The following is a 13,440-nucleotide window of genomic DNA, read 5'->3' on the forward strand; positions in this document are numbered from 1 at the left end:
CATACTCCCACTAAAAAGTATTAAATAAATAAAAAAAATTAAGAAAAAAGTTAAAACCGACTTCAAAAGTGTGTCTGCAATCTATCAGTTATTGACAATACCTACATTTTTAAAGTACATACATATATTGTTTTGCTATTATTTTTATTTTAGCGGGCACAGTATCCAAAAATAGGCATGTTAGCCACTAACCCACTAAGGTTTAGTTTAATTTAAGTCGGTTTAACTTTAATTTCTCCTATTTTTATTTCCTATTGCCTTTTTCCGTTCCGTTGTCGTTTTTATTTATTAAGGCTCTACCGAAGCAGAGCCATCAAAAATACTCAAGACTCATTTGAGTGTTCCCCTCCACGGAAATCTTTAGTAAAAGGCGAAAGATTTATGCGTCTTGAAGGGAAACCAGAGATAACAAGACGAATCAGCATAGTCAACCCCATTGATCACGAAGAAGAAACTATAGCGCGAGTTAAAAATATGCGGTTAAAGACAGCGCCATCTAGTGACAACAGTTGCTACAAGTGACGCGAGGTGTGCGAAAGTATTTTTTTTTTTCATTTAGCCTTACTTTGACATAGATAACCACAAAATAGAGGTGATATTAAGCGTTACTTGTCTAACCTTTCCATTGTGCAGTGCGTGTGCATCGTTATCATGGTTGTCGGGTTCGTGTGCATGAGGTGACCGTGCCGCTCCGGTCACGCTGCCCGCGGGCATCACAGTGCGCGATTTCGGTTTTCGCCAACCCTGGCAAACAAAACCAATCGTTGAATATGTTATCACAGGATTGATTTAAATTTCGAAAATCGTATAACCGGCCAGTACTTATGCCAATAATTAACTAAATCATCAAATGAAAAAATATTTAATAACAAAGTTCTTATTGGTTATATTTTATAAGTTTAACTATTTAAATATACCTAGGCTTCATATTTTTATTGTGGATCTTACTCGTTTCTTAATAATATAACTACACTCTTTTCATATTAAAAATATGTACATCTAAAAATATATTTTATTTAAAACAATATAACCCAATGTTTGTAACATTGAGTTATATTGTTTTTAACATATATATTTTTTATATACCTACCTATATAAGGTTTATCTTGCATGTTTTATCATTAAAATTATACGTGTGGGTAAGCAACAAACCTCTTCCTTTTCGCTAACCCCATTCCCTGCACACTCGCAATCACTTTCAGTACCTTTAACGAGTCCCATATTATCTACATCAATATTTCCACTTATAACAACATTTGTATCACTCAACTCATTGACATTCTGACTCACGTCCTCTTTACTATCAACATTTTCCAACAAAACATTGTCTAATTCACCATTATTATCTACAATTTTATGACTTTCACAACCACTTTCATTGGTTAAATTAATTACTTCTGAAACGATGCCTTGTATTTTATCATTAAAATTTTCCAATAATGTATTGTCTATTCTGATTTTATCATCGAAACAAGTTCTATCATCACAAATTTCCGAGACACTTTCTATTTCATTTTTACTATCTAAACACGGTTTTCTCTCTTCCTCACTCATGTTTGTATTAAATAAATTAGATCTATTTTTAACACAACACTGCAGTTCTCCTTCGATTAATGCTGTTGTTATCAGTACATTTGGTCATTTCCCATACGTTACTGATATCGCGAAGTAAACACACACACACAAGTCCAAAATCGCCGCCGTGTACAGAAATACTGACATTACAACGCATATAGTTGGCCAGTTGCGGTAAGCGCGTTTATAGTGTGTAAACACTGGCATAGATTAAATATGTGCTGAACGTTTATTAGTTAACTTATATTTACATATGGATATTGAAATGTCTAGCTTGAATACACGTGAAAATAAAATACGAGTACAATATATCTACAACGCTTCATGGTAAATTTTGTCACGGTATTAAAGAGTTATTATAAATCATAAAAAATAATGAAGCAAAAAACAATATGACTAGACTTTTTTATTTCACGCGTTTATATCTAAATCTATTTATTATAAACAAAAAGCTAAATTTAAAACGTTGAAAAAAATTACTTTATCTACCATGAGATAGTAATTAATTACGAAATTTAATATAAAATTAATACCTATATGAAAATTAAGACGCTCAACTAACACCACATCTAACACCCATCTCACAAATACCTATAGGTTTATTCTGTGCGATTAAGTCTCCAAGAGGCAATATACCAACTAGGCATTAACTAAATCAAATTAAATCTTTCATCTATGACAAGATCATTACAATAGCAGCGCAAGGTCACCAACCACGCGTCTCGGCGATATCAAATCGTTTATTACTCGCCGTGAGCAGCTGACGATTGCGTCACCGCTGCGCCGGCGCAGGCTAAATGGTACATTGTGTTACTTGTTCTGTGATGTGGGTTAATTGTGGAGATTATTTCAATTAGAGGCAATTACTTAATGTCGAAACTGTGTTTTCTACGCAGCAAAAACATTATTTTTATTTTTGATTTAAGGTGTCTATCATTTTAGTTCAAAAAGTGTAAAATCTAGGTAGTAACTATCACGAAGATAAAGCTGTTTTTTAGTAAAGAAATATTTTTCTTAAAAACTGCCAATTAATAACTAGATTATACATGTGTGAAAGTAAAACAGTAATAGCTACTTTGAAGTGATGTAATTAATGTTCTTTGAACAATGTTATTGACACTGTATGCGAAAGCGATGAAAACTACTTGTATGTATCGTGCATATAATCATGCATAATAGTGAAGAAGGATTTATAAATAGATACTAAATTATTTATAAATATAATTGCATTTTTGAATTATTACAATATACCAGTCGATAGCAAAAAGCCGAAAATCTTTAAATAAAGACCTCTACCCTAATTTACGCACCAGTCCTCCACAATTTTGATTATATAATCAATATAATTTATATATCTTTCTAATATATTTAAACGAGCAATTCTTGTATATATGTAGATAATCAGGATCTCGGAAACGGCTCCAACGATTTTCATGAAAGTTACAGATTAGGGGCTTTTCGGCTCAAGGAATCGATTTATCAAGGTCCTAGGTACGAGAAAAGCTCGGTTCCCAAGATATATAAACATTTTAAAAACCGAGGTTTTAAGAAACTATATCAGCGCCATCTCTGGTAGACCAGGCAAAGCTCGGTCACCCGGGTACTAAATATATTTATACGAGAAAATAAATAAAATTATTATATTATTCACATCGTAAGTAAATCACCACTTACGGACACTAAACCATAACCAAATTTTTAAGATGAGAGAAAGAGAGGGAGAGACTCACCTTCTCGTCAAAGAATCCTTGGTCGTCTGTCCGCTGCTGACCAAGCAGTCGGTCCGTCTCTAGGTCTGTGTCCGCTTCGTCTAAAAAAAAAAAGAATATTCCTTATTTGCGTCAAAACTGCCTTATTTTTTTTTTTTTGGTTTATAGTTGGGTACTTAACTTTTTTTGAAGTACATAGCTGTTGTAAACTACTTATAAGGCTAACATTATAAAGGATTTGATTCTTGCTTATGGTGAGAAGATTAACGATATACCTAAAGGTTTATATTTTTTTTTCACGTTAAATTAACTAATTACACATTTTACGTTATTCTCCTATTTAAAAATTAATAGTAAACTTAAATAAGTACTTTATATTTGGCGATCTGTAAAATTACAAATTTATTTTTTACAATCAGTAATCAAGTAAATATAAGTAGGTAAGTAAATCTGAAATATTAAGTAAATATATAATTTTTTATATTAAATATCATAATATACGCATATTTTATACGCATAAATGTAACAAATAATGATTGGTGCATTTAATGACAACTTTACCTTCATCTCCACTGGTTGGTTTTATTTCTACTGAATCTCCACTTTGCGCTGAAGTCGGCCTTTTTCTAAACAGAAATATACGAATATTAACATAAATTCTGAGCCGAGCAGCCGGACAATGAACGCCTTTCAGTCTTTTCGAGATTGTCGGCTATGTCCATTCCGTAAGGGATAAAGGCGTGATAATATGTGTTGTAAACATACATTCAAAAGTATAGTACTTTCATACGTATAGAACTATCCTATAAGTGGTCAACACAGTCCAATTGAATAAACTTTGCTCAGTGTATTGGTGTTATCAATACATATAGTGTTGGTTTCCAATATATAGTGTCCTGTGCCGTGTGGTTCTCGGCACTAAAGAATAGGACATCTCTTTACCTTGGATGTCCTAAAAGACGACTAAGGGATCGGCTAATAAACGAACTTGGTATTCCTCTTGTAGTGAGTGGTCTAGCAACCTGTCACTATTTGAATCTCAATTACTTTATAAAAAACCCACCGTCTGCTAAACGTGGCCCTTCGGTGTTTTCAAGACTGTCGTCTCTATCAATTTTAATTTTCATTTAATTTAAATTTTCTGTATTTTTGCATGCCATGCATGACTGGTTAAATGCACGAAATGTATATGCTTTGTAACACCTATAATTGTACCGCATTTATTGCAAATAAAGTATTTGTAATATGTACGTATGTATCACCTGGGCGGGTAGACGTCGTCGGGGCGCGGCGCGTGCGCGGGCGACGCGGGCCGGTGCGGCGCGGGCGCGGGCGGCGGCGGCGCCACTTCGCCGCACGACGCTGCCAATGAGGAAAAACAAACTTACCAATTAAGTAGGTACCTTTCAAATAAATACATTCGGGACGTCAGTCCCTATGAATTTATTTGAAAGGTATCTAAGCTATCTTAGTAATTCAAACTCAATCTGTGTTATCAAACACAGATTGAGTTAGCCTCGAAATTAGTTCGAGGCTTGTGTAACGAGATACTATATTTTACTAGCTGTCCCGGCAAACGTTGTTTTTCCATATAATTTTTAAGTAATTTCTAGTTAAAAAAATGTTAAGGGTGGACAACCCTTATCACTAAGGGTTATAAAAAATAGATATTGGCCGATTCTCAGACCTACTCAATATGCTCAAATTTCATGAGAATCGGTCAAGCCGTTTCGGTGGAGTACGGGAACGAACATTGTGACACGAGAATTTTATATATAAGATAATATATATAATACTTATATAGATAAACATCCAATACCCAGGACAATCAGAGAAAGTTCGTTTCTCATCTTGCCCTGGCTGGGATTCGAACCCGGAATATACTGTGTCACAGACAAAAGCGCACTTCTACTGCGCCTCTCTCGTAACCCAAGTTTCGAACTTACTTCCGTATATATGTATATATATATACATATATATATATATCCTTTTACTAATTCAATCTTTTTTAACTCTCAGCATAACATTGGCCAGTTAGTGTATACAGAATTAACTTCAACTCACAGCTTAATTATTTCTATGATAAATTCTTTAAAAAGTACCTTTAAACTTACCCAATGGATCTAAAGAATGCAAGTCCGCATCCGTCAGTAAGTGAGGGTCCGTGTTCGTTCCGTTCTCCACAATTTCTTGAATCACGACAGATGAGTGGTTCTGAAAAATATATTTATATTCATACATACATTCATAGGTGCCGTGTGGTTCCGGGCACCAATACAAAAAGAATAGGACCACTCCATCTCTTTCCCATGGATGTCGTAAAAGGTGACTAAGGGATAGGCTTACAAGTATATATGTATGTGTACATTCATATAATCACGTCTATATCCCTTGCGGGATAGGCAGAACCAGCAGTCTTGAAAGACTGATAGACCACGTAATATTTTATTACTGAATATCGCAACAGTATGTTCAAATATTTAATGATTTTATGAGATGACTTAGGATTGTATTGCACACTTGCGAATATTCTTCTTTGTCAAATATTTTTTTAATATTATAATTTGACCGCCATGTGGTATACCCTGTGTATGTATCTCGGAAGCTAGCCAAAACAACACCTTAAGATAACCAGCAAATTAGAACTCCTTTTAAAAAAAAACTTAAATGAATCGATTTCTCAAGTCTACCTTAACAAAAAAAATCTTTTTAAAAAATATGGACGTGGCGTGGTTGCATGCATGTTTGTAATTTAACTTGCAGCATTCAAAGAGTATGTCTTTATAATAAATCGGCTATCATACCTGTATTGAAATCATCTGGTTATTATTGTCATTGTCCGAAGCGTGCTCCGAAGACAGCCCGTCTTCCACGATAGGTAAATGCGTCACCACGACTCGATTCGCCTCCAATTCGCGAACTGCAACACAATAATTTAGCCTTCATCTTCGTATGCCCAAAGCTAAGTAAAGCGTATCATCATCAAGCGGCCGACAGCGTGTCTTTGATCAGCGAACAATCTTGTTCATTTAGCGAGGAAATGTTGCCAGACTATTGCTTTAAATGTGGATTTTTTTTTTAATATTATACCTTTCAGCTCAGTTATCTCATCTTCAATTAGTACCTATTATTTTAAACAGAGTACCTAACTGTCATGTGATCTATGTTTCTAAAAAGCTAGACTGCTGTTAATTGAAAGAGGCTTTATTCTTCTTAGCCAAAAAAAAATACATGGCAACTCAGCTAAAATCTTTAAAAGCAATGGTTATTCACGTAATTCCTATCGTCATCACTACATAGTATAAAACAAAGTCGCTATTTTAGTCTGTATGTCTGTATGCTTAAATCTTTAAAATTACGCAACGGATTTTGATGCGGTTTTTTGTAACACAGAGTGATAGAGTGATTCAATACGAAGGTTTTTATGTAGAATAACATTTATAATATTGCACCCGTGCGAAGCCGGGGCGGGTCGCTGGTCTTCTATAATTAATTACCTTTCAGCTCGGATATCTCATCCTCCATGAGCATGAGCGAGAGGTCGCTGCCGGTGTCGCTGGTGTCGGAGGACAGCGCGAAGGGCGCGCGGGCGCGCGGCGACGCCGGCCCGCTCCACGCGCGCCCCACGCTCAGCTCCGCCACGTTCGGCTCCGGGTACCGCGCCCTTTGTTGCTGGGAGGGAAGATAAATTACATTATTATGTAGTATCTCCCAAATTCAAATATTCTATAACTTTTAGGCGATGGGCTAGCAACCTGTCACTATTTGAATCTCAATTCTATCACTAAGCCAAACAGCTGAGCGTGGCCTATCAGTCTTTTCAAGACTGGTGGCCCTGTCTACCCCGCTAAGGATATAGACGTGATCATATGTATGTATGTATGTATCTCCCAAAAAACATTCGAAACATAAAATCACGTCTCCGAGATGGGCAAGCCCAACAATCTCGAAAGGACTGGAAAGCCACGTTACCTAGGTATACATACTTTTCGAGACGTTCGGTCTAATTCAGCTGTATGACATAGTGATGGAATTGAGATTCTAATAAAATAAACGAACAATTTTTTTAAGGTTTCAATATGCCTTTTGGGATCGAACATGGACTTTACCATTTCCAGTCTGAGTCCGAAACCCATGCACCAGACATAAACGCCTATATGTTAAATAAAGCATTCACTGCAGTTAAATGGCAATCCGTCCATTCATATGATCACGTCTATATCCCTTGCGGAGTAGACAGCGACAGCGACATTCAACTGTTAGGCTTAATGATAGAATTGAAATTCAAACAGTGACGGGTTACTAGTCCATCGCGTTAAAGAAGAAATTTTGACTTAACGGGTTTAATAATGCTCTTTCTCATATTTTCTGTTCCTGATTGTAAAACGTGAACATTTAACTGGCAAAAACTGCCTAAAATAAGTACCTACCTGTAATCCTAAGAAATTGGTGTGATTGTGAGTTGTGTGGGGAGAGTCCATAGTGTCCGTGGGCTGAGGCCACTCCGACTCGCTGCCGCCCTCCAGCCCGTTCTCCGACGGGCACTCTTGTGTTTGACGTCTCAGCTCGTAATCCAGGTCCTGAAAAACAAAACGAAGTTCAATATCACACACAGGTAAGTTAGATATATTCACTTTGCAATCACGGTCGAGTGAATGAGCATATTAGTTGATTTTAATAAAATTTTGTAATTTATTTAATTTAAATTTGCTTAAGGAACGTTAGTTTTTATGAATTCAAATCGGTTACCTAGTGGAGGGAATTAATTTTGAGGCTAAATAAAAAGGGTTGGGTCAGAAATACGATAGACAGATCCTCTGATGTTTCTCTAGCATGCATACGTAGCATGGCACGCGCGGCATGGTCACGCGAAAATCTATCGCTGTCCCGTTTCAAGTCATAATAAGAAGCGAAACAGCGATAGGTTATCGCGCGTGCCATGCTAGTCACGTTCTGATAAAAAAAATCCATAAAAGATTTTTTTTTTTATTTGTTCTTGATGCACATTTGTAATGTGCTATCTTTGATTCACAAGACATGAGATTCGAAACCATGTTATGAATAAAAACATACGGGTTTGAGTGTCTTTTCCCTCCTTTGTGCCTTTTCTCATTGAACATACATACATACATATATACATAAAATCACGCCTCTTTCCCGGAGGGGTAGGCAGAGACTACCTCTTTCCACTTGCCACGATCTCTGCATATTTCCTTCGCTTCATCCACATTCATAACTCTCTTCATGCAAGCTCTCACTTTCTCATTGAAAGATATGTAAATATTTATATTTATGATTGTTGATAAACTAACCTGAAAATTTACAATTTCATCGTTGCTGTTCAGCGCCATCTGTCCGGCCATAGCTGGACATTTGAAGAACTCTTCTAGAACTTTCCTCGTCTCTGAGAATTCGTAGAGGTAGTCGAACGCCGCCGAACCCGACGGCGGGGTTATATCTCTGCTCTCTGTTACTACCCTCTGGAAGGAAAGAGACGAAATGTGCTTGGATTAAAAGTAATTGGTTGTTAAGAAAATAATTTTAACTACTTAGTATGGATTACCTCACAATAAATGACACGAGAGCAGTTGCTATAGTTAATGCAAGTAAATTTGTGGCCTTCAAAGCTCCTAATATTTTCGCTATAGTCTCATCATCCATAGAACTAGTCCATATCTTTTTCATGGATTCGTAAAAGGCTGCTAAGGGATAAACTTGTACACTTGGGATTCTTTTCGTAGGCGATGGGTTGGAAACCTGTCACTATTTGAATATCAATTCCATCATAAAGCCATACACAGCTGAACGTGGCCTTGCAGTCTTTCAAGACCATTGGCTTTGTCTATCCTACAAGGGACATACGCGTGACTACATATACGCATTCAGTAATAAAAACTAACCTGTGGAAACCCAGGCCTCGGCGACCTATTACTGGTAGCCTTCACCGACCCGACTCCGTATCTCCTCGGGGAGCCCTCGTACTCCGCTATGGGCAGTTCCCCGATCACCCTCGTGACCCTGTTCTTGTCCTCGTCCCCCGACATCCACACGCCCGGGGGGCTCGAGTCACTCAGCCTCACATCCTCGGGTGACGGAGACGAGTCACTGCCCTCACTCTCACTTTTATTGTTCACAATATCACCATTTTTCATATTCTCTAAAGTCCTCCTAACACTCGTGTCTATCTCATCGTCAGTTGCGTCCGGCTCAGTCCTCAGACCTAGAGACACAGAATTCAATATCACTGAAAATAAAAGAAAGAAAATAATGGAATTTATGTAAAAAAATAATAAATAATATTGACCCTGTACTAAGCGGTGCCGTGCGGTTCCCGGCAGTGTCATGTGGTTCACGGCACAAATAGGAAGTTTTATTCAAGTAGAGTGAAACATTGGACTGTAATTTAACAACAAGTGACGTCACAGTCAAAATTACTGGAAGTGAACAATTGCACTTTAAATATTTCTTGTGATTGGTACTCAAGTACCTTTGGAACGGGAGAATTTTCTTTTTGCGTGTAAGTATAAATGTGTAAATATACGTTGTCACATTTTTCAAGCCGTCTTTGTCTAAAGCAAACAATTTTTTTTTGCTGCTAGGGTAACTACAAACTAGGAATGTACAAAAATGCCTTCGCTTCGAGGGTCTTACCTTTCCAGTCATCGTTATCATCAAAAACCACCACTTCACCGTCAGCCACCACCGCTATGGGACTACTCTTGGTGCTGACGTCAGTCGTTTTATGGGGGTCCAGTATTGGTGAACTGTTTTTAGGGATCCCCATACTATCTCTCGGCTCCAAGGGTTCTTTGTCACCGTTCGTGTAGGTGGGCGACGTGTGACGCGATATCTTTTTGGGCTCGCTATTTATTCTGTGGAGTGGTAACTGAAAAAGATTATAGTTTTTATTTAAAAAAAAGGAGTCAACACTTTTTAAGAGAATCTTAAAACGTACAATTTTCAAAAAGTAAAAGCCGTTGGTACATTTTTAACTATGTCTGATTATTTCTTGATTACGCAAAAAACAATTAAATAATTTATTTATGTATCTCACATCTTTTCATGATCTTAGTAACACCTGAGAGCCCGTCTATGATAAACGCTTGCGTTAGCCTTAAGTATGAAAATATTCTATTGCACAATTTTCTTTTTTCTCAAAGTTAAAAAGGTATTCCTACGTCGGAAAAAAAATTATAAATAGAAATCGAGTAGAAATCAATTTATTTTCAAAATAAGAATCACGCATAACTTGGAACTAAAAAAAAAAAGTGGCGTGTGATTCTTTTTTTTTTTTATCGCGCCAGTATGCTCACTTCGTTGGTAATGTTGTCATACTCGACGGGGTCTTTATTGAGCGCTCGCACCCTGTTCCTCATGTTGTGTTTGTGCGTGCTGTTGTGCCGCAGCTTGCGCACGGCCTTCGTCCGGCTCGCCGAATACAGTTCGCGGCCGCCAGCTATTTCTATTATCCTGGAAACGAAAGGAGTTACTTTATAATTGTTTTAATTCAGATAATTTAATTTTGGATAATGTTTTCTCACGATTTTTCCTTAAAGTATCTGTAAGTTTTTATCAAATCGTTAAAAACAAAAACTCTTCAAGGAGTTATAAATTTCCGCACTGCAGTTTCTCTCTTTTACAAGTTCAATACCACTCTGACGCTGTAAAAATTGTCCCGTAATAAAATAAGCTCAGAGCTTGGACAATGATTCCGTGTACTGAGAGTGTGGAATTCTAGGTAGCGTGCAATGAGTATATTCGAAACGTAAACGAGAGGTATCAAAATAGAGTGAGTGCCAATGAATGCTCTTTATAACATTTACTTACGTCCTTACGAGTTTTATCGCGCGAAAAACTGTCACTGTCAAAACAAAAAAAAAGCGATAGTTTTTCGCGCGATTAAAACTGCTTCGCGCGTGCTACACTACTGGGGCTGTATTGTTCTTTCAATTCATAGCCCAAATCTAGGTCTAGGTCAGTTATCTTTTCTAGAGGTGAGGAAGCAAGCGGGACTCACACCTAATGGACGATGATGAAGATAAAAATAAAATTAAGATTTCACACCTAGAATCCCTAAGTTTGTAGGTGCCGCCTTTGGAGTTGAGTATGACGAGCTGGCTGTCCCGCTCCTCGTCAGAGGACAGGTTGTTGACATTGTTGTCGCGCCCCTCCAGGCCGGAGTTCAGTCTGGAACATTCGAGATTCACAGTTATATCAAACTGGATTAACAGTAACATTATACATACAGACTGTCTTAAAAAGACTGATTAACCACGCTCAACCGTTTGGCTTGATGATAAAATTGAGATTCAAACAGGTTGCTAGCCCATCGCCTAAAAGATGAATCCCTAGTTTATAAGCCTATCCCTTAGTCGCCTTTTACGACATCCATGGGAAAGAGAAGAAGTGGTCCTGTTCTTTTTTTTATTGGTGACTGGAACCACACGGCACTGAATAAATTATGAATCAGCTTTCTATGGCAGCGAACCTTCTCCTCTAAAACCAGGCGTTTCGTGTATGTATGTATTTTGAACAGTCGTTAAACTGAGGGCTTGAATCGACGGTACCTAGGTCACACGCATAAAATGTAAATAAGAATTTTATATTAAGAATGCTTGCGACCCTATCTTTTCACGTTCCATTACTTTTTTAGCTCACAAAATTTTATAAGAAAATACTTTTAGTCTTATAAAATTTCGTGAGCTCACACCCTTAGATACACATGCAAAGAAAAAAACAATATATTCCAATTTCGAATTAAGTGTTAATAGAGGTGTAACCTAGCCAATAAATTCCCCAGGATTTACGTTTAAGGTCAGGCAGGGCACATATCGACTGCCTCCGGGGAGTCTCGGCGTGTGACAGATTTATTTCCATTCACCCGACTGCGAAGCCACTGCGTGATGGAACTAGCTGTTCGCTTCACGTGACTTCATTGTCCCCATTTAATGCTAGCCTAAGTGAAATACATGGCCGATGTCGTGTGCAAAACTATTTTAAAACATAAATAGAATATCTCAATATCATCTCTATAAAGATGTCAAAATTCGGAGATATTGGACTTGAATAAAACCAGTCTAGAGCGCTTTGCAAATTGCAAAATATTGGCTAACAATTAAACAGACAATTCAGTGTGTTGCTCATTCTGCATCATCTCTTGTCGATACTCTTTCCTTTTTCATAGTTCCTGGCAATTGCGCACAATTTGTCCAATTTGTATCGGTCCAAAAAGGCCATTGATTTCGTCATAAAGTTGAGTGGCTCGCTAATGTTTTTATCACAATAACCTAACAAATCTACTTTAAACTGAAATGTTTTTTGTTCATAATGGCGCCGACAACAACATAAGCAAGCGAGGGTAGCGAACGAGCCACCGAAGTCTAAGACGACGCGAAACCAGCAGACTTCTCATGATTAAGCTCATTGCAGGAAGGTTGTTAGAACAATGAGTGGTGGTGGAATTGAGATTCAAATAGTGACAGGTTGCTAGCTCATCGCCATAAGAGAAGAATCCCAAGTTTATAAGCCTATCCCTTAGTCGCCTTTTACGACATCCATGGGATCGAGATGGAGTGGTCCTATTCTTTTTTTATTGGTGCCGGGAACCACACGGCACTTAAATTTCCTACCTTAGATTTTAATGAAAACAAACCTGTCGTGCTGGTGCTGCATGTTCTTCGGCCGGCACTTGGGGAAGAGTCGCGTGATGCGCTCGCCGACGTCGGAGCCGGGCGTGGAGTCGCCCGCGCCGTCCGCCCGCAGCGCCGCCGCGCTCATCGCTCCGCCACGGTCACGCGCCCACCGCCTCTACCGGCAGAAACGCCGCTAAATTAGTTACAGTGTATGGGAAAGCTACTTCTGCGTTGAAATAAAACATCGCGAGCAATTTGCACAAGTAACTGGATGTGTAGAATTAATATATGAAATGTTCCCCTGCAAATGTGGCGGTTCGTGTGCATACCTGACTACAAATGTGAGTAACATGACAGGATAGAAAATAGAGCGAACGACAGTGCCCCTTAGAAAAGGACAAGGGATACATAAAGAACTTGTAGGGGGACACATGAAAGGGTTCATATTTATCATAAGAAACAGGTTATAATTTCTAGATTTTTTCTTTTTTTCAGGCCAGCAAGAAATAATAAAAACAAATCGA

The 13,440-nt window shown here is 37.8% G+C and overlaps 1 protein-coding gene and 1 non-coding gene across 5 annotated transcripts in view; both read right to left on the bottom strand.

The window, feature by feature from the left end:
- LOC106136093 (amyloid-beta A4 precursor protein-binding family A member 2) overlaps positions 1 to 13,440 on the bottom strand; it is a 144,232-nt gene that overhangs the window by 12,622 nt on the left and 118,170 nt on the right. For 2 of the 4 annotated variants that reach the window (XM_060950805.1, XM_060950793.1), the window contains exons 4-17: positions 12,937 to 13,089; positions 11,349 to 11,471; positions 10,598 to 10,754; positions 9,936 to 10,170; positions 9,185 to 9,528; positions 8,597 to 8,764; positions 7,715 to 7,864; positions 6,782 to 6,956; positions 6,089 to 6,204; positions 5,399 to 5,498; positions 4,547 to 4,646; positions 3,846 to 3,910; positions 3,306 to 3,385; positions 619 to 744 (exon numbers count right to left, since the gene is read on the bottom strand). In XM_060950805.1, coding sequence (XP_060806788.1) covers positions 619 to 744; positions 3,306 to 3,385; positions 3,846 to 3,910; positions 4,547 to 4,646; positions 5,399 to 5,498; positions 6,089 to 6,204; positions 6,782 to 6,956; positions 7,715 to 7,864; positions 8,597 to 8,764; positions 9,185 to 9,528; positions 9,936 to 10,170; positions 10,598 to 10,754; positions 11,349 to 11,471; positions 12,937 to 13,061 — 2,064 coding nt within the window. In that variant the 5' untranslated portion in view covers positions 13,062 to 13,089. Of the gene's footprint in view, positions 1 to 618; positions 745 to 3,305; positions 3,386 to 3,845; positions 3,911 to 4,546; positions 4,647 to 5,398; positions 5,499 to 6,088; positions 6,205 to 6,781; positions 6,957 to 7,714; positions 7,865 to 8,596; positions 8,765 to 9,184; positions 9,529 to 9,935; positions 10,171 to 10,597; positions 10,755 to 11,348; positions 11,472 to 12,936; positions 13,092 to 13,440 lie in introns of all 4 variants that reach the window. The other 2 variants (XM_060950808.1, XM_060950802.1) reach the window with 2 other exon arrangements.
- Positions 293 to 408, bottom strand: LOC132903817 (U5 spliceosomal RNA). The gene has a single exon (XR_009657498.1). It is a non-coding gene; the product is annotated as a U5 spliceosomal RNA (small nuclear RNA).

This window comes from Amyelois transitella, chromosome 3 (assembly GCF_032362555.1).
Source record: "Amyelois transitella isolate CPQ chromosome 3, ilAmyTran1.1, whole genome shotgun sequence".
Classification (NCBI taxonomy): Eukaryota; Metazoa; Arthropoda; class Insecta; order Lepidoptera; family Pyralidae; genus Amyelois; species Amyelois transitella.